The 21,703-nt window shown below is 39.9% G+C and overlaps 1 protein-coding gene across 3 annotated transcripts in view; it reads left to right on the forward strand.

Moving 5' to 3' along the window:
* LOC131667632 (uncharacterized) overlaps positions 1–21,703 on the forward strand; it is a 70,426-nt gene that overhangs the window by 11,756 nt on the left and 36,967 nt on the right. For 2 of the 3 annotated variants that reach the window (XM_058941179.1, XM_058941180.1), the window contains exons 2-6: positions 1,333–1,865; positions 9,819–9,929; positions 10,550–10,641; positions 11,218–11,316; positions 11,583–11,689. In XM_058941179.1, the coding sequence (XP_058797162.1) occupies positions 1,333–1,865; positions 9,819–9,929; positions 10,550–10,641; positions 11,218–11,316; positions 11,583–11,689 (942 nt within the window). Of the gene's footprint in view, positions 1–1,332; positions 1,866–9,818; positions 9,930–10,549; positions 10,642–11,217; positions 11,317–11,582; positions 11,690–21,703 lie in introns of those variants that run through there. The other variant, XM_058941181.1, reaches the window with a different exon arrangement.

The following is a 21,703-nucleotide window of genomic DNA, read 5'->3' on the forward strand; positions in this document are numbered from 1 at the left end:
CCCTTTTCCTGCCCAGTTTTCCTCATATACCGACGTCTTATCGAATATTACCGCTTCAATTTCACTTTTATCATTTTCCATTAATCTATTCTTTCTGACGAATTGCTATTCTCAGTTTTTTTCACCCCGCCCCCTCCATTAAATTTTCTTCATATATTTTTATTGACTTAAACAATAAAAAACATTTAATTAAATCTTTATAATCTAGTTAATAAAGTTATCAGCGACCGAACAGTTTCTTATAGTCTATAACTTCTGCATATTTCAAGTATGATGAAACTATAAAGTATTAAAGATTCTTTGCATCTATTATAATAAGAAAAAATGTTCTTTATCATTTCATTTCATTCAAATTCCAATTCAAATTTCAACAAAAGTACTTTACAACTCTATTGAGGCAAGTTTTAATTAGTTTACATCTAGAAACTCATAAACTGCTTATAAAGAAAGAGGCGGAAATCAGTTGCAGTGTGTAGCCATGATTTTGGAGTAATGGTCAACTCAAAAACTTAATTTCATATAGACAGAGAATGCAGAGATTAAGCGAACAGCTCGTATGCTTAGGAAAATAAAATTAAGAAACAAAGCTAACGGCGAACGTTAATTGTACGATATGCATTGGTAAATAATTGTGAGCAAGAACAAAGAAAATTTGGAAGTATAAGCAAAGTACGAGGGCAAAATAATAATTAACTATAATTTCAAATTATAGAAATCTAGCGTTTTATTCTTCCAAAGTTACATTATGCTTGATTTCGTAAAATACAAGCGCCTTAAATAATACACCATATTCTATTTCGGAAAAACGTAACGACGATTAAAAATTCTGCGCAACTCCATGGAGATTCAACAAGTTATAATTGATGAGCGAAGATCTTGATGCTCTACTGGCAATTCAAGTATTTGTAGAGTACATCGAAGTCGCAAGAATATAAGATCAACAAAGATTTCTAGCAGCTAATCTATTATTAATGGCTCGTAGATATGTAAGTAGCCGAACGGAACTTGACAGCGCATAAAAACTGGTTTTTCCGTGACTACGCGAAAGCACTTTTTTTCTTTAGTTGTCTTGCATGTACTCTTGAGACTAGAGGGAAACAATAGTACTCGCAATATTTACAGCGCAGATGTCTGATTATTTCTTTCGTTCAAACAGAAAGACTGCGCTGTTATGCGGGTTGACGAAACCTACTACTTTTGAATAATAATTATCCCTACGTATTTAAAGTACAGTTGCAAGGAGTACGGATGGTGTACATCTAATCAGGCATTCCAGCGGCGAACGAAGAGACGGAGCCTATAATGACAAAATGACTGCTTTTATGTCTGCAGGTGTTGGTGTGGTTGGGGCTGCTACTGTTGGCTGGGAGCACCTTATCAGAGGAATGCGGCGGCCACCTGACCGCACGGCGCGGTGTCATCTCGACGCCCAACTTCCCAGGAGCGTTCACCGTGCCAATCCGTTGCCGTTGGGTCTTGGACGCGTCGGAATTCGCCGAGCATCAGGCCAACAGCTCGATCGTTGTCTATCTGAGTCAGGTGTATGCTTTTCGAGGTCTGCGTTTCAGCGAGTACGCCTACTACGAGGGCGAGTCGGCGAGCTTTGGCGAGGCCCTCGTCAGCGAGATCGACGAGAGCAACGTGTTCGAGAATCGTCTGCTTCGTACCTACCGTCCGTACCTCGTGCTGGAATTCGAGCTCGACAGACTCGAAGGTAACCACGTGCGAGTCCTCGACAAATTGCTCGACGTTTACGGCTTCAACATCACTTACCAGATCGGCATCGAGTCTGCCAAAGACTCCGAGTCTTGCTCCCTCAAGAACTGCTCCTTTGCTGGCAACTGTCTGCTCGCTGCCGACTACGCGTAAGTCACTCTCGCTCCTTTGTGCATTCGCCAATCGGCGCATGCTCGCTTCACTCTTCTCGTTAACGTATACACTTACGCTGCTCGTTGGTGACACTGCCAGCGAATAATTAATCACATCATTGCACTCGTTCCCCTTTACTTTGCCAATGGTTCATCTCATTATATTGCTTTTATCAAACTGAACTCTGCTACTGGCAAGCGATACAATCTATGCTGTGTCCGGCGGTACGCGTCCAATAACTGCTCTGCTCGCTCATGTACGGCTAGTTTGAACCTTCATTTCAAAGTGAAGCGATCATTTCAAGTTTATAGCGTATGAGAGCAGGTTTACGTTTAGAGAAACCGTCGTCAACAGTACTCTCTTTTTGATAATTACAGTTAACGAGCTTTCTAGCATGATAAAATTAAGTTGTTTGACAGAAGAAAAATGGTCACGAAGCATTTCTCGCTGTAAGTCACGTTTTTCGGTTATAGATACTTTAGTTTTTCCGATTTATCACTTTAAAGTAGACCAAAACATACATATCAATTTTTTTTATTCTTTATGCTATTGCAAGATGCGTATGCTACTGTGTGCATATGCCTGTGAACGTAATTCTTGAACTAACAATAACAATAGCAGCCAGGCAGCAACAACAACAATATATTCACGTACCACTTCGCCCAAAATATGCATGGACCTCTTCTATCCTATGTTTTGCGATGCTTGTAGTTTTTATTTTTCTAAAGTATCCTGGGATAAATCTTGTCAATTAGAAAAAGCCGCTTGTTGCAAAAATAACAACGTTGATTAAATGACAAACAAAACGCAGATACTAAATTGTTGACAAAATTGAACGGTAACGAGTCAACATATTATCTTTTCAATCAAAAGCACAGCTCTATTTTTAACGATCTACCGACCTGCATTCGTCTGAGCTATAAAACCGGTAAGCATGTGTCTCGCACAATTATCAGGCTGAATACTTATGCACGTACGCAAGCGCGGCACGTTTTGGTAAATTTATTCCTGCCTGCAAAAAGAAAAAAAAAAAAAGAGCAGCCGGAAAAAAATGCCACGCCATGAAAAAGAAAGACGCTCAATTTTCGCGCGCGCATATTCAAGTGAAGCTGTTTTCTCGCAGCCAGACGATTCTGCATTTTTCTATAAATGACGCTGCGGCTGATACGCTCGTTTCATTTTTCATTATTCTTTTTCCTTCTTCCGTCCGTTTTTGTCGCGAAAAAATAACGCTCTACTGAGGAGACTTAGCCGTGAGGAAGAGATAGAGGCATGAAGGAAAGCAGCATCGCACGCCCCCGGCCTTTTCTCTGTATCTCTCTCTCTCTCTCTCTCCCTCTCTCTCTTTCCATTTTCGTCCAAGGAAAGCGCATTCGCAAATATTGTCTTGACGCACATGCGCGCGAGCACCAGTCTGCCACCTTCGCACCCCCCTGCCCTCACTCTCTTTCTCTCTGTGCGGCTGTTTTGCCGGGGGCTTATACCTCTTAAAAAGATTTCACGCGCCAGTGCATATGCAAGCGCTCTTGCAGCACCTAAATTTCCACGTTTTTGTTCTTTTTTTTCTTTCGCCAAACACTTTCTTACAGTCTGTGTAAGCTAAGTTTGCTGTTAACGATCGATAATTTATTTCGCTCATTTTTTTCAAAGTCAACACTGCTAATAAATAAATAAATTGATGTAACAATTTTTCCAATAAACATACTATAAATTTTGTAAGTGGGGCTGCAGTAGATCGGGTAATGAAATCACAGCTAGATCGATAGATATTCATTTCAAGTGTTTGATACGTCTGATTTACGCACGTCGGGTTTATCCGTAGAATTTTATTTATCCTTTATTTATGAACTTGCTCACCGAAAAATCCTGACCTGTAATTTTATTGCTATTTGATATCATCAATTCTATTCGTCTACAAGCTCTTTTAGCATCTGTAGTGGTTTGTATAATAAAGAATTTCACAAAGAAAAAGACTTAAAACCGCACTGTATTGGTATTTTGGAACATTTTCAAATCAAGTGTGTATTTTTACTCGAGTCACTTTGGCATAATTACAGTTAAAATTGAAAAAGCTTTGGCCCATAAAATTTTTGAAAATAATAGAAATAAAATAAGCAATGTTTCGTCTTTTCTTTGTTTTTTTTTAAATTTAATTAAAACAAAAGAGAGATAGCCTTAATCGAAGCCCAAATTCGTAAAAAAATACATAGTTGACCCGATTAGTTGAGCTTCGAAACTAGAGCAACTTTAAAATATGCACACGGCTAATATATTACTAAAATTTTCTAGTTTCAAAACTTTGCGAATTGAACATTCGGGCAGAATATTTAAAAAAAATATATTTTTGATATATTTTGCTGCGATAAATAAAAATAGGAGCTCAGATTTGGTAGACTTTTCTTCGTTTTTAATTAAATTTCATAAAGCCACATAGAATCTTTTCTCTTTCTTTTTTTTTTTTTATTAAATTTCTGACCACAATGCTTTCGCACAATTTCAGCACTTCCACAAACAAATAATAGGTGGGATGGTTTCGAGAAAGGAGAAAATGGGAATCCACTGATACTTCGTAGAAGCATGAACTCGTAAAATTGAACAAGTACAGGCAGTTTGAATATTCGAAAGAAATAGTGCCGGATGGGAGTGCTTTTCTGTAGAACTTCTGACAAATACACCAAGTGAACGTAAAAAGTAACGACATGATTTATATACATTCATATGAATTATTCATTTTTGAAAACTCTCGTAAAAAACAGAAAAAAATAAAAAAAACAAAATGTTTTCATAGAAATAAGAAGGTGAACGGTTTCTAAATAATCGTTATAAATATAGATTATGTCGCAAAGTGATAGCGCATGCAAATGTGGTATTTTCGATGCGCAACTTAAATTGGACTGTCTCCGTGCGTGTGAAAGTCTCGTAGCGGTAAAATCCAGCTTGGTGGTAGTTTCGTATAAATGAATTTTTTATAGAAGCGTGAAATTGGTCTCTATTTTTTCCTCTTAACTTTTTGGATAAGTGTATTATCTATAGGTGTTGAATTTTCCAAAGAGGCTACGTGGGCACTGCTGTATCGTAGTTTAAACTTTATGTCTCTGCTCTAGAAAGTTCTTTTAATCGATTATCTAGGCGTAAGTAATGCTATAAAAAATCTCCTACTTGTCGAGTACAAGCAGATGATGAAGTAGGAAAGACTTTAGAAGAGCTTTTAAGTGCGCGATTAATCTACGCGAGATCGCAGATTCGATAATCCCTCATTAAATCTGTTAGGAATGGCAGAGTGAGGCTGCATCTGGCCTACTGTACAAATAGCTGACATGGATATAATTTGGCTGAGGTAAATTGTATTCCACTAAGCTGGAAGGAAGTTAGCAGTTGATGGAAAACGTCTTCTAGCCGAGAATACGAGAGAAAGTCTTCTGTTGAGTCTACAAGTAAGTGAGTAACGCCATCCAGCTTCAGTTGAGCGTCTAAAATGGATTATCCCCAGGACAGTTGTCAGAATCAAAGTCTTTCTCATGGTAGTTCCACTTCAAAAGATATGGCCGCAAAAGGAGCTATTAAGCCAGCAGCCGATTATATTTGGTACGCGCGGAACTCCTTTCATCGCTCAACTCTCTAAACGCTGCCAATTTCAACTATTCCAACAACAGTAGCTTTTTCTCGCACTTCAACACGTCTCTTTTGCTATTCTTTCGCAAAACTCTCGCAAACTCATTTTCGCAAACTTGCCTAGTTTGCGCGCTTTCATTAGAAGACAACGCCCAACAATGGTCAGTAGGACTTTCGAGCGGTAATTTTTCGGGACCGCTCGTGGAAAATTTTCATTGTAAATCTAATGTAGAATTCAGGGCGTGGCAGGAGATAAAAGTTTGAGGCTCGAAAGCGGGAGAGAGACCGTGGTATAATGGAAAAATCTACAAGTAGGCAGCCGCGAGACGCGGTGCCATTAAAATATCATCGCGTGCGAGGTAGGCGAGAATACATGTATCATGGTAGAGAGTGCTGTCCTTAAATCATTCGGTCTCTGATTCTCCGGCGCTCGCAGTGAACAAGTGAGCAGGTAACCCAAGCCTCTATGGTGGCTGCTGCAAGTCTGGCACTAATGAATAAGATACGGGGAGGCGAAACTTTCGCCGCTGTTTCCCGCTGACTAGCCGTAATTCTCGTGTTGCTCGCGTACCGAATTCTCTCGCTGGTGGCCGGGCATTCCCCCCTCTTTTCTTCTTTATCTCGGAGAAGCTCTATTTTGCTTTTACATTAGGACACTGTTTGCTACTTTTTTAGCTCGCCACAGAGACCGCATTTTTCCGCGGCTCTTGTACGGCGTGAAGTATAGCTAGTGGCGACAGTAGCGCGTAAAACAGAGCCTACGGAGGAATTTCCGCGGTAATCTCCTGCTCGTGCTGATTCTCTATCGCGGCTCCGCCTCGGAAAACCTTTTGAAAAAACAAACCGGCAGATCCCGAATCAGCGGATTAACGCTAATATAGAGCGCTGAACCAGACTAAATGCATTATCTTCCGTAATTACATTTCCCACTACCCCTCTAACTTGTTTTCTCCTTTCTACTTCTTTCATACCGCACTCTTCAACTTTTGTCTTTTCTACGGACTCATGCTTATTTTCGCTACTATCTTCTGCTTAACCAACTTCTCAAGTCGTTTCTCTTTGTTTTCCAATGAAAGTGCAACATGTGCAGTATATCAACGACCGCAGCAGCTCGCTGCCCGTTTAAAATACATATAAATCCTGTTTAACTTTGATCGTTAAACATTACTTACTGTGCGCCAGCTCCTATGAAGATTGCGAATTAATGGACTCGCAGGTATATGATGCGTAGTAAGATTGGATGCTTCGATTTAGGCACTTTGCAACAGTCGTTTTTAAATACGCACGTCTTTATAGATTTTACGTAAGTTTAGAAATCTTATTTGTAATGCATTCAAAGTATCGAATTTTTCTTATTTTTCTTTTTCTTCGAAATGATCACCATGACAAAAACATCAAAGTTAACTAGATATATTGACGACAAACAAACCAATATGTAGTTTGAGCAAAGTCGCGTTTTTATCTCAACACTGTATGATGCGCATTCAAAAGTATCTACGCATTCGTTTTTAGTATAAGTAACACATTCTAAAATATTGGATTTTTGCGCACGCTTTATTGAATGGTCCAAAGGAAGAATTCTGAAATTGAATGACATATATCGTTCCATGCGCGAATCTCGAAGAAGAAATTCAAATCAAAAACATTTCCATTTCCAGCATAGTTGCTCTTAATTAGAAAAGTCACCCCTCGAGCAATTAACGTAACACGTTGATAAATCATCCTTTAGCTTTTGTCAAAAATAGAGAAAATTAGTGATGTTATAAATGTGCAAATTTTTAGATTTTGAAACAGTTGTGCGAAGAAAACTCGTCATAGAGCACATCCTCTATCGTGAAACGTAAAGGAAACAAAAAACTGATCTTATAGTGTACAAAAGATATTTGTGGCTTTCGTTGGTGTGAATTTGTGAATCTAAGGCTTGGAAATTTGCCTCATACGGCTGCATGAGCAGCTAGAGTGGGATCCTCGCGAAGTGCTACTTATCGCATGTAATCTGGATGACCCGTAGAGCTGGCGCGGCTCAAATAATCGCTTTCCCTGTGTGACAAGAATGAACGAAGCGCGGAGTCGAACAAGTCGAACAAAAAAGTATAGGGTGAGCGAGAGAGAATGGAAACTGCCCAGGCAAGTGCGAAACCTTCCAATTTAGGTTATCTTCTGTAGGTTATTATCTGCGGCGCCTACTGACCCGTAATTCTTAACCGGCCGCTGTGAAATTTCCATCGATCCATTCTCTATTGGATTTAGCCAATTTTCGTACAGGGAGCTTCGATGCATTTTTCTTCTCGGAAATCGATTGTGATTCTTCGATAAAAGTTCACTCAGGAGTACATTGTATCCGATCTAATGTATACCTTTAAACTTTCCGTTTTCTAGTCATTGCTATTATGTGTCATCGCACAAACTGCGTGACTTTCAATTTAAACAGTTATGACCTCGTATATTTCACAGAAGGATATCGTACAAGAACATACTTTGCTGTCGTACTTGTTCCCTCGAACGTCATCTACTACTTACTGATGTTTACCTTTTTATTGAATAAAATCACTTTCTCTCGAGTAGGAGCGGCGTCAAGATTTCGCGACGACAAGCAAGTAAGAAAATCAAAAGTGCCACGTACAGATGGCCTCTCCAGGGGAAATCCACTTGAAGCCGATGCCACGTAAACAAGGTATTTTCTAGATTTATCAAAACAATATGTCGATAAGTCATCTGTAGTCGACTCAAGGAAAGAAATTGAACAAATAATAATAATAATAAATAATACGAAACGTGCCTGCGAGAGAGCAATGCAAGCTCTCGAAAGGTATAATCGAGTCTCGGACGAATGGAACGCGTCGTCGGCGAGACGAATCCTTTTTCTGGCATGCTACGTGCTGTAGAATACCGCTCATGTTTACAATCGTACTCGAATCCGACTGATTGCAGCGAACCACTTCGATCGCCCCGATACACTGAGCCGCACGACACTCGTACTGCATTACCGTTCGACTATGCGCGTCCGCAAGAGCGTGGGTATACCCGACGATCGACTCGCTTTACTTTGTCGTTACGATTCCAGGATCTTGCTATATCTCCCTTTTTTCTACTCTAAACCGAGTAAATATTCGCAGAAAGTACTCGGCGTAATGCCGAGCTTTTATTCATTTTTTTTTTATACTGCTACTCCGAATAATCGCCCAGTTTTTTGTACAATGCTACGTTGTACAGTACGTCGTCGAGCTTTATATAGTACTACTATGCGTAGCATTGTGGATTCTTTGACAGACGCTTTTCTCCACGAAAAATTCAAATTAAAGACTGGCATTACAATAACGAGCGGAAAGGATTAAAAAGCATACTGATGAGTTAGCAAAATTAAAGAAGAAATTTCTCTTTAAATTGTTACTAGAGACCGCAACAGTTAAAGTCGTTTGAAATTTAAATGTTGTTAAAGCTTTATAACCAAGTAATCCTAGATGGTTCATACACAACTGACAACGAAGATACCGTGGACAAGGGGATTATAGAATAATTAGCTACGCAGCTTTACAAGCTTATAACGCATTTTACGTGACGTGTATCTTCAAAAAATCTGGTTTTTGTCGTGCATCCAGTTTGCCAAAGAAAAATTGGCTAACATGTGAAAAATTATGTAAGCTTAAGATTTTTACGTAAATTTATGGTTGGGCCCAAGCGTTACGCGTAGCTTCATCTAAACTGATTAATAATTGTCGTCGATTATCTCAATAAAAGTACTGTTGTATCCATAATTAATTTGGTTACTGGAGTGAACGCAGTGAAATTTATACGAACGTAAGAGAAAGAGACCGAGAGCGAAATTCACTTGCAGACATCGCACGCATCCTTGGCGACATGTCATAATTCAATCGTTGCAGTTGCTTTGTTAAGCATTTAATGAATGACAATGGTAGAAACTCAACAATGGCTTGCTAAAGAAAGTGCTTCGAAGCACAAATCCTGCAAGTCGCCGAAGTTTAACCCTGATGGAAGCGTCGCAAAATTGCCAAGCGACGTTGCAATCAAGTTGGCTAATTTCTTGCATTGTCGGTAAGGCGTCAATGGTATTTTGTAAATTTTCTTGCCGAGCTATTATGTAAGCACAATCTACTATTTATTCATGGACTTGGTCGCTCGAGTTGGTCAACGAGTCGAGTAAAAGAAATTTAATGCCATAAAGACGAAATGCTTCGCCAGTTTTATTACCTATATCGATGACTTATAATGTATACGTAGCGAGAAGATGGAAGCAATCTATAAGACTGTTTACAGGCTTAATGGTGACAAAGATCAGCTGCTAAGCACACTAACATCCAACCGTTCCTCTTCATTAGGACCTTTTACTGCGATTGCTTTGAAGGATTCGGCGGTGAGCATTGCGGCCATGGACCACTTTGCGTAACCGAACGTGGAAATCCAATCTGTCAGAATGGTGGTACATGCAGGTATGAGATGCCATTAAATACGTGAGCAGCATGCCCTCAAGACAACAGGAATAACGTGCGAACGAATTGATTAGGAATTAATTTCTTTAGTTTTTTCTCGTTTAATAATTTGCGCAAAGTCTGCACAGGTTAGCAGACTTTCTTATGTCAACGGATATGCAGTTTAAAAACGGTATCGATTGGAAAGCTCGATCGGCACGCGGATCGCAATTCGCCACTGGGCAGTTTGGTCATGTTCAAAGTAGTGCATGTGAAAGCATGTCAAACGATAGCGCTGATTCGCTCTCGAAATGAGCTCGTAAAGCGAATGAATGGCGGGCGCGTGATAGAAGCTCGAAAAGAAAACCTTTCATCGAAGGCCAAGGCATATTCGGGTTCGACATGGCAAAAAAGGAACGCAGTTTCTCGAGAGCGGAAAAAACAGGGGGAATAAGAACGAAGAAGGAAAGTCAATTTGCGGTAGGGGTTGTACGCCTCGAAAAAGAAAGTCAATTTGCGCTCGAGCACTTAGCACTTCCTGCTGCGCGCGCGTCTGATGAGATTTTTAGTGGCTCGTTATAACACTTGGTTTAGCTTTGATGTTTCTCCTCACTCTCTTGCCTCGTGTCTCGATGTTGCAGGCACGTCGGAGCTGCGGCGGTACGCTGCCATTGCCCGGCCAACTTTACCGGCGACTTGTGCCAGATTTCCGAGTCCAGCAGTCAGCAGTCCGGTACCAATCATATTATGCTCCATAAGCCTCTCTTGCTCCCGACAGCTCTTGCCTTGAATAATCATCTCGAGACGCGTCCGCACGCGCCAAATTCACCTACTCGATCATTGTGTCCAGCGTGGAACGTAGTGTGACCGTTTGAACTCTCCGTCGCGTACGTGTGCGCGTCTACGTCCCGCTGCGTGCGAGGGGACACGTTATAAGCCGATCGATAGACTATAGCTGACAACAATTCAATTCAATGTGTCAATTTACAACAGCGACGAGCTCACTTGGTTTTCAATCGCGTAGAGCAACTTTTAGCTCGGCACTAGTGATACAGCTCAATGGTCAATCAGCCGCATCGCCTACACTGCTTTATTTTCAGCGCGTAATTTGATACACTTCCTCTTCTCTAGATAGCTTTGCGCGTCAACAGAATACCTCCCCCGAGACGTAATATCGTGGGTTCGACGAGACGGTAATAGCGGTAAAATGTCCTAACATTTTGAACGATTACTCCCCAGCGAGTGCCTTTCTTTCAGCGACAATGTACATTCCTTAGCTGAATGTAAACCGATATCACTCTGTCTTCAGGTTGCCGAGATGGCCAGTGCATTTTTCAGTGTCCATTCCCCGGAGACAAGCAGCAGCAGAGGCCGTGCCAATGCAAAGTGCCGAGCCGCGTTCAAACCGGTGAGTCGAGACTTTTATTTGCATAGAGAGAGAGAGAGAGAGAGAGAGAGAGAGAGAGAGAGAGAGCAATAAATCGCGCGTGATTTGTAATCCGGCATGCAGGCTGAACTCGGTTAGTCTGCCGTGGAGGCTTATGTAAGTTCGATCGATTGGCACGCGTATTCGTTTTGGCTTGTTGAGCGTGCATAAATGTACACGAGTACTCGCGGCATTATTCAATCGTTCTGTCTATTTTGGACTTAGTCGTTTGTTTGTGAATGTCACAGATCGCACGAGGTTCGAGTGTCGGATCAAGCTGACGAACGTGACGTACCCGAGAGGCGTCGACTTCATCGACCAGGATGTCAGTTTGGAAGCTCACCTCGGCAAGCAGGTGAGTGACTGCATACTCGAGAACGGCGTTATTGGGTAGCGCAGTTTGTCGGCGGCTCCTTTTTCATTTGGCTGTCCGGGCTATTCCCGGGATCCTTCTGTTGCCTATCCCCCGCCGACTTTCCAGCTTTCGCGAGCGCGAGTGTCGCTCGCGCGAGCGCCAATTATTCGCGCAGCTGCGACAGTAGTAGCAGCAGCAGCAGCGGCCCCGTAGCCCCGTGGCGTTTTGGAAGCCTCGTGCAAATTGTTCTCCGACTTGCCTGCACCATCCCTCGGGGGCTCGACGCTCCAATTACCGGATTTGGCGTTTTTATTCATTATCGTCGTGCATTTTCTCTAGGCCTCGGTAAATATACTCGGCATGGCGTAGCCCGCAAAATAGCAGAAACGAGAAAGTGATAATTGCACGGAAAATGCTGTACGTAAGATCGCTATCGCGTATTTTACGAGAAAAATCAGTCGATAGGCCAATGGAACGAATTGACTCCAGCCAAATAAATTTAGCTTATTCCGCAAGCAATGCCTGCGAATTAATCAGCTCGCGCGTCAGAGGCTAATGCGTTGGAGAGCTATGGTTTACCTACGCAATTTAGCGTGAAATGGATTTCGGTAAATCTTGATGCGTATTCCAGCTTGACATCAGCCACTGCAGTTTTGATGTCAAGTACGCACGCACTTCTCCGTTACGAGTATCGCTGAGCTTTCTTCTGTAACAGAGTTGGTAGATACGTTTAATCGATAACTGCCAAACGACTGAGTGATAATAATTTGAATACCACATAAATACGTTTCCACTAAATCCCGAAATGTAATCGACGATTCATTGTATAGATAACATCAAGCAGAGCGGATAACTTGAGCAGTAGCTCTTTATCGACTGACTTGCAGATTCGCGCGCAAACACGTGATCAGCAAAATTGAGATCGGGTATTGGCTGCGGTTTTAGTGTGCTGCCAATGACTATCCAGCTGACTGCCTTGCCTTGTAACATTACACCGTCGTTTAAAGCTCTGCAGCGGTGCTTTAGCATAAAACAAGAGCGCAAGCTAAAGTTGGACTATCACTTTGATCGCACTAGAATGTGACTCGCCAAAACCGTCCATCGAAATATTTTCATTGGCAAGTTTATTTCAACTTTTGTTTGAGTATGTATTTCGACGTGTTGGGCGCTATTGACAATTACTATCATTATTAAGATCTTGTTACTTTTATTTTTATAAAATAAATGAAGCTATGTAGGGTGAGAATCCATTAAATTTTAATTATAAACATGGAAGTAATTAAGCTCCACTATTTGTTAAAAATGTAATATAATTTATTTTCCGAAAATATTGTCACTGTAATACAAGTTTTTCTCGATCGTGCCCAAGACTGTATTTGTGATAACCGCCCTTATAAAGGTTGAAGAAACGCAAATAGTTTCGATGCCGGCGTGCTGTAAAATTAGAAAATTAGTTTGTATTCTGTAATTCGAGAAGCCATAAATTTTTTTTTATAAATTATAAATTTGGACACGCAGCACTTTGTCGCCGTCGTTGTTTGTCTGAAACGTGTCTCGACACGCTTAAATTGCAATTCTCATTCTTTAGTTTTAATTTGAATTTATTTTGTAATTTAAATGTGTCTAATTACATATGAAAATTAAATTAAGTATTTGTTATTCTAAGCGATTAAATGAATTAAGTCTACGATCGATAAAATTTGTAACTCTACTTCTCTCTCTCTCTCTCTCTCTTTCTCTCTCTTATGGTTCTTCGCTTACATATGCACGAACGCAAAGGCGATTTCGTGGCCTTGAAAGCCGTCTGCTTCAGGAGTTTACTCCTGGAGGCTGTTAGACCTCGCGGAAAGTACGGCTTCCAGATTTTTGAGGGTCACTTAAAAACGGAAAGGGAAACTGCAAAGCTAACCCATGATCCGGTAGGCTACAGACTAAGAATAAGACAGTGAGAGAGAGAGAGAGAGAGAGAGACAGAGAAAATTTAAAAAAATCTAAAAGGCGTGGCTAATTGAGCGCGCACCCGTTAAGGCTCGATTGGGACGACAGCCGTTTAGTCGGTAGCGACGAAAATTTGGCAGTGAGAGCTGTCGAGTCAGTTGTAAAATTGTACGTGGCGCGTCATTTTCCTCTCTTGCTTCTTCTTCATCGAGTCGAACGAGCGACGCGTTCTTTTTCTTCGTTGCGTGCGTCAAATACTTTCTAAGTTTTGATTTTTGTGTTTCTGCTTGTTTCTTTATTCAGCTCAGTAATTTTTAAGATTATAATGTACAATATGCGCAATTATTTTTCCGGCTTTTCCCTACAGGGTTTTTATGCCTTAGAATAACAAAAATGGCTTCAACAAATATTATTCCTGCTCAACACGTCCCTTTCACTATTCATATTAGATGATTCTAATTCAGTAGTACATTTCTGAGTGCCTCCACAACATTTTTCATCGATACCTTTTAGCATGTTTCAAAAAGCATCAACATTGTGGTTTTTCTTTAATTCATTTGCATTCATCGATTATGCACACACACACACATGCGTACTTATATTTCTTAATAATACCCCCACACATACTCGTATGCGTGTATATACATAGAGGTGAAAGTGTAAAAGCATGGCAGATAAGCTTCAAACGTTTGGTTATTATTAAATAGTTAAACAAATCTATTATTTAATAGATGACGAATTAGGAATAAAATATGCTTTTTATAGCAGTTGTTGCAATATGACTGGTGTACTGTAAAAGTTCGGAAGAAATGATAACGATAAGATTCATAATATTGCAAATAAAGTCCGAGAGCGAAAAGTAAAACATTTTACTTTCTTTAATTTATTCTAATCTTATCTAATCTTACAATCAATTTTGTGAAACTTTTATTCTTCGGTGACTCTTCTATGTGTAGATTGAATTATATTACACAATTGTTGGATTTCGATGTACTTTGATTTGGAAATTAATATCATTACCTTTTTTAACCTTTTGTGTTCTGTAAGACTTCCCTCTGATTAATTAATACAATCATATTCTTGAATATCTTATTACATAGAAGCGTATAACAGATTATTGCCTAAATTAAATTTACAAGTTATCTATATTGTGAATTATCATAGGGATACTAGGGGCTTTTTACGATATTGCTCGATAATTATGATTCAAGCTAATACCATACCTCTGGCGTGATTAAATTGATCTACATATAACGGGCCAGAATATGCGGGAACCTATTTTCATCCTTCATGCATAGGTTATGGTTACTCTGATATTGAGCTTTGTGTTTGTTGCGCTGGTTTAGCGCATGGAATACGAAATTGGGTAAATTGATGCCTTCGGTATACAATGGATGAAATTTCGTTTATTTGTATTTTACAAATAATTTGTTGGAGGAACTGTGAACTCGTCAATATGTGTAGCTGTTGAAAATCTGAAACCGTGTAATTTTTAAGATTAAAGTTGTACAAGTCTACAGATTTAATTGTAGAGATTCGCAGAACTGGCTTACTGGTCATTACGATCAAGAAGTTCAGCTGTATACATAGATAACATTTCAATGTTTGGTCGTGCAAAATAACCAAAGCAAAGCTACGGAACACATTTACAATTCAAAATTAAGCTCTAATTAAACTAGTTGAAATTCGTACAAATCACTATCATTTACAACCGCATGAATTTAAATGCTAATACCGCGCGCGTAACGACAAATTTTTTCCTCTGGCCATTGCACGTTCCTCTTCAGTTCTTGCTCTCACCACTGCTTTAAGTTTCGCAAATAAAGTTATACTTTTATCAGCACTGAATATTTTGTCGCCAATTGCGGGCTGCTCTGCAACGAATGTCTCTCGTTCTATTTGAAAAGACCAGCTCTTGGAAAACGTGTTATCATTCATTAAATGAGCATTCATATTTTTCATTCAGTATTTTAAACACGAACCGATATGCCATTGCTATTCGTTTATCAATCACAGACTAATTTATTTGTATTCACGAGAGAATCGAGTTAAACCTAAACAAGATTAATTACTAAATTGAATTGTACTTATCAGCTGAGCGAGTCAGACGGCGTATTCCAGACGGTCGCCTCGTTGCATTTGTGATTGTCACGACAAACGCTGTCCGATAGTCTACAGATATAGACTAATGAACTTAGGTCGTAGCCTGTCGGTCGGTTTTATGCCGACCAGGGCCAGCTAAGAAAATCTCGCACTTGCAACTCAGTTGGCCCAACCAAGTTTTCAGTCTTCTTCGTACGTTCTTGTCATTCAGTAAGTCGCCAATGGGCATTAAGTCGAACGACTCTGGGAACGCTCGTTCGTTCGGTCTCGCTGATCAAACTCCTACGCTGTTTGCCAGGGGTTCTTCCATTGCTAAGCTGATGTACGAGCAAAAGCTTGAATTACGTTTATCCAGTTTTCGGTATGTTTTTTACTGCGGTGATTTTGGTACGTATGACGGGATGTATGCGAGTTCAATTCTTATACAATCATCGAATAGGGAGTACTAAACATCTTGCCGTGTATTTTGTTCAGTAAAGAATCAGAAAATTTTCATATAACATGCTATTAGCTGAAGCAGTATTTATAATTAAAGTAAATTATCATCAAATGATTTCCGAATTAGTTATGTCAATTGGATTGATTAAAACAACGAGTATTAATATACCGACGAAATATTCGTAAGATCGATATCAGCCTCAAAATAGAAGTTTAATTAAATGTAACTATTCGATTGCTGCTGCAGATTTTTACTAGAAATTACTGTTCCAAGACGTAATAGCATGCCTATAATACCTAGTAAATGCTCTTAAAAATTGAAATTTGTAACAGCTCGTTGATAACTTTACGTATGTAGAAGACTTTAGAAAAAGTTTCGTCAGACTAGAAGAACGTTTCAGTAACTCTGAATGTGTACGGTCTCTATAAAAAAAGTTTCCAAGTTTTTTATCCTTTCTGCACAAACGTAAATTCATATGCATCGTAAATATTCATGTGTGGTGTAAAAAAAACAAGTAAAACAGCTTGGAGATATATATTGTAATCTCGAGTAAATAAAACAAGTAGAGGAACGAAAATAGAATTCGAGCAAGTTTCTTTGGTCTAGAGAAATAGTAAAAATTCAGCGAGCAGAATGCGAGAGAGTTAGAAAATTTTTTATCGAGTTGTCGGATTTTACCCACTGGTAAAGATATCCCGGAAAATCATTTGTCAATGCGACATGTCGAATAAATCTCGCTTAACCATAGATTTTTCTCTCTCGTACCCAGTCTCACCGGAGTGCGAGGTCGATTGGTTTGAGTTTGTCCCGACTTGAAAATAGATACATGCGCAGACGGAAGAGCATGAACTACAAGTAGCACTCTCGATGCGATCACGTGTAATTGATTAACGAACTTCTTCCGATATTCCTTGCTCGCTTTTCCTATTCAGCGTATAGAGAATCGAGGAAATTCGAAAATCCCATCGTCGATGTCGTCGTGACCTTATTGGGATGCTCGCAAGACTTCGCTGGATATCTCATTAAAAAATTCCGCTGAGGCGCTAGCTGATATCAAGCCACGTGCGATCACGTACACGTAGTAGAAATCTCAGCGAGACGTGCTATGCACTCTGTTCGCATACAGCCCACCTACACAACTCCTGTGCAACTACTTCCCCCCCCCCGTCTCTCTATCTCTCTGTGTGTCTGTTTTGATCTTTTTTCGCGAGAAGTACGAGGTGAGTTTAAGTAACGTGGAGCTCGGAGAGCAGACTTGAACGGCATCTAAGACTTTATGCGGGGGCTTTCAAATGCAAGCGAGTATGCAAGATATACGTACCTATGCCAGTCCAGTGAGAGCTTCCAAGCGAAACTAGCTACTGCTATTGTTATTCAATTTGACGCGTTAACGATCACACGGTTTATGATCGCTTGAATGCGGCTGCTTTGCCAGTCACTTTCGTCCGCGGTAGCCTTTGCGACCAAATAATTTCTCCATTTTTTCACTTGACAATTTTAAGCTGGCTCGTTACTCAGCATTGCCGGCAGTGGATCGCTTTGAAGATCAAATTTAACACGGGGATGATTTTGCATTTTGAGCAGTACAGTAACCCTCCACTTCCGTCTTACGCAGCGTGTAATGTACAATGCATAACAATAGCTCACGTCGATCAATCTCTCACGTGTAATCTGGTTAACGTATAGTTAGTTTTAAGCAACCATGCTTTAAACTGCTAGCAGGTACCGATGCGTTTATCATAATAATTGTACCCTCAGAGCGCTGTTGCGGATAGTACATTTCGAGACTAGTATGAATAGCGAATTGATTGTCGTGAGTTCAAAATTACGCATTATTTATTTATGAGTATAATAATGCAAATATTTTCTTCCTCCAATTATCTATTCAGGATATTTCGACACTCGGCGGCATTTCTTCCATTATACTTGAATCATTTAGTGGCTTTATGAACATTTCCATAAGTAACTGCTTGTTATCTACTGACTGCCTTTCCTAAAGTATTATATTCAATTGATAAGCTCAGCGTTAACGCAATTGAATGATACGTTTTCAAGTTTATTTTTTACAGACATTATGAAAAAAGTTTGACGTAGCCAAGATACGAGCGATTAAATGGACGAAAAAGCCAGCGAATTTACTAACTTCAAGGGAAAGTTCTTTTCGAGGGGGAAATAAATTTTCGCCTCTTTGAATAACCTGAACGAAAAATTCATTTTAATAAGAAACCCGCTACGTCGCCAATTGTTATCAAGCATTTATTATTTTCATTAAATATTAGTCTGAATAAGACTATACATGTGTAAATAAAAAACTTATAAGATGTACGGACAAAGTACGGGAAAGGAATTAATAATAGTTCACAAGAATGCAATCAGTGTATCCGTTGAGACGTAAGAACTCATTGAACTTTATAGAATTTCTGTGAAAAGCGCGGTGGTAGCAGCCCTGATTGATGAATAATAGATGCCAATGCAAGTGTCACTTAACACCTCTTAATCTGCGACGACGGCTGCAAGGACGACCGGTGAGTTTGGGAAATGTTGGCGAGTGCTCGAACAATCGGTACAAAGGATGGTTGGTCGATCACCTCGAGTCTCGAACAATATACTGCGTCGATGCAAATCCAATCGTAACCGTCTAGCTTGAAATTCCAAATTAATTAAGAACTTGCTCGGGCTGGGACCTCTTTCCAGTTAATCGATTCACTTTTCTCCCGACTCAGATTCCCAACTCGTATAATAGTCTCACTTCATAATTATATAATCCTCCCCTTCTCTCTCATTCCTATCTTACCATCTTCTTACGTTAGACGTGTCATCTCTGGCGATTACTTTTGACTTAATTCCATTCTATTCTTTCTCTTAAATGTATAAACGTGCCAATCAAATCTTATTTTTTCCCTTACTCGTTCCAATCAAGACTCGCGCACTGGCGAAAGGAATAAAAAGTAGAGGTTATCTGCGCGGCGCGTGCTCTTTTCTCTTCCTTGCTGCAGATAAGACGATTCTCTCTCTTTCGACTTTTCGGATACTTAAAGAAAATGGCTCATTAGCACTTTTCTCACACCTTCGTAATTTACAGCTTATATTTCCAGTGCATACGCGATAAACAAGAATTTTTTTATTCCTGTCAAAAAATATAGAAAACGACAAGTCGTGATAGCAGAAGTAAAAAACTTATCAGACGCTTGTAATTACAAAGCTTCCTTTTATAATAAGTTTGCCGAATTATGAGTACTCAGTGCACAAAGAGAGTGGAAAATTCTAATGAATCTGTTGATTCAGAGTTATTCGTTTGATCGATATTTTTCCTATATGCCTCGCGTAAAAAAGTTCTGCCAAACTTTGGTTAAAATTAAAAAAAAAATAAAGTTAGCTTTGTCTAAAGTTGTGTCAAACTTCTTCAAAAATGTAAGAAAATTTCCGAAGTTTGGGATCGTCTCACCGGACAACTTGTCCCAAACTTTATCCAAACGTAAATTTGGCACAAGTTTGGGAAGTCTTGCAAGTTTTTTGATAGCGAATATTGTATTAATGCTCATCTCAAGAAAATGACTTTTTACGTGTGAAACAAAGAAAAGGCCTTCTCATATTACTACAATAATTTTTCCATCCGCTTATTTCGATCTACCACTAATTTTGTAATAAATTACTACACTACGAATGAATTTTCTGACTATATTATCTTTTTCGATTTTTCAATAAAGGCCATGATTTTCGGTGAAATATTTCCTTCGACTACTAGATTCTGTTATTGAACTTGTTTATGTTGGATGTACGTGAGCTTTCTTCGCGCTATCTGTATTTTGAAAGTTTAGTAACAACTTCCTCTGGCCTTTTCGATACTTCTATACGTATACGTATCTCCGAGTTTCACGAGCTCGCATCCAAGGGCAATTCAACTATGAAAAATGCATACGCGCCAAACCAGATAGCAGCTTTACACTGGATTTAGAGTAAACGATCTTTCACACTGACTTTTCAACTTACGCGCTTATTTGCATTCCGATTGTATAAGGTACGAGTCGAGAGGGTCCATGACCTCATCGCGCTGAAAGTTCGCTACGAAAGCAAATGATGATGAAAAATACTTGGGAAGAGAAGAGTTGCTCATCAGCGTGGGATCAAGCGAAAGTCACTTGGCTTAATGAAAACGTACGTTTCAGCATATAGCCACGTAAATTGGAAAGCGTTTGAACCATCGCCGTCTCAATAACCTAATGAGAAAGCTTGTTAATGTGCATTAAAACAGTGAGATTACAAAGTTAAAGCAGGAGAAACGGAGTGTCGGCATCTAAAGCGACTACCTACATATTTGTAAGGCTTTGCGATTTGCTGTAGTCGAGAGATCAAAGAGCACGTCGGCCCCATTCGACCGCTGCGTATTAAGCGCGCATATTGTGCCAACTGAATAGGCGCACCTATGGCAAAGCCAAAAGGCGTAAAGAGAGGATAGAAAAAAAAAATCCCCGCGTCGCGACAACCACCGTCGACTTTTCAAAGCTCACTCGCCGCGCTAATATGATCCGGCTTCTCACGTCGAAACAACTCGGCTTTCTCTATTTTAGCTGCGCTTGCTTTTCACATTATACTCGTAGCTACGCTCTGCTGAGTGCATTGTCAAAATGCACACGAGGAATACGAAGCCAAGCTAGAGATGCGGACGCTCGCAATGAGTCTGCGTTTGTCATTAGTTTTTTCTTTCTTTTCCGAAAATCATGTGTTTCTGATCAATTCACCAAAAGCACGAATTTTCATTACACATGACAGCGAACTGACAAAACCATCAACCATTTCGAATTCATGTCAATTCTAAATCACGATGAACATTGTAAGAAAACAGCGGCTTTTTTCATCTGTCACACTTATGTATTTATCATTACTGAATTCACGATTGAAAAAAGTAGTCCACACTTATTAGAATCCAATAATTCGCGTGTACTTTGACACGCTCAATTGGATTTAGGCTGTTTGCACACAAGTAAGACTTGTGAAAAGTGCAGTTTAGTTTGTCAGAACAACAAGGGTCTGCGACAAATGCTGATTCTAAGATTAGCTCACTCGTGTATACTTTGAACGGTGGAAGGATGAAATTTGCTCTAGCATTTGGGTTAATTTTTTGCAGTGTACACTGGCAATTCATCAACCGAGAGAGAGAGAGGCTAAAGTACGTTGCTGCGTGTGCATTAGCCGGCAGCTGCTCGCCTCGTCATTGAGCTCTTGCCGTTTTTGTAGCTAGCGGGATCACGTTTCCAGCAGCGATTTGAATGAATTTCACCAGTCGACCAAGCCCTAATTACATTTAGGCTACTCCCTCTTCTTTCTCTTTTATATTTAGCTCATTTTATTCAGTCAAAGTTATGCACGCGTACACAGCGAGAATTTAATTAAACCGCATTAATATCTGTCAGAAGCTGTCTCTGTCTCATTCTCCAGTGTCAAGTGCGTACTTATTTAGCGACCGCGAGTTATGAGACATCGTCCGTTATAACGTAGCTACTGTTTAAATAATCTGTGACTTCGCAGCCGTGCGA

Source organism: Phymastichus coffea, unplaced genomic scaffold (assembly GCF_024137745.1).
Source record: "Phymastichus coffea isolate CEN01 unplaced genomic scaffold, Cenicafe_Pcof_1.1 PCOF00069, whole genome shotgun sequence".
NCBI lineage: Eukaryota > Metazoa > Arthropoda > Insecta > Hymenoptera > Eulophidae > Phymastichus > Phymastichus coffea.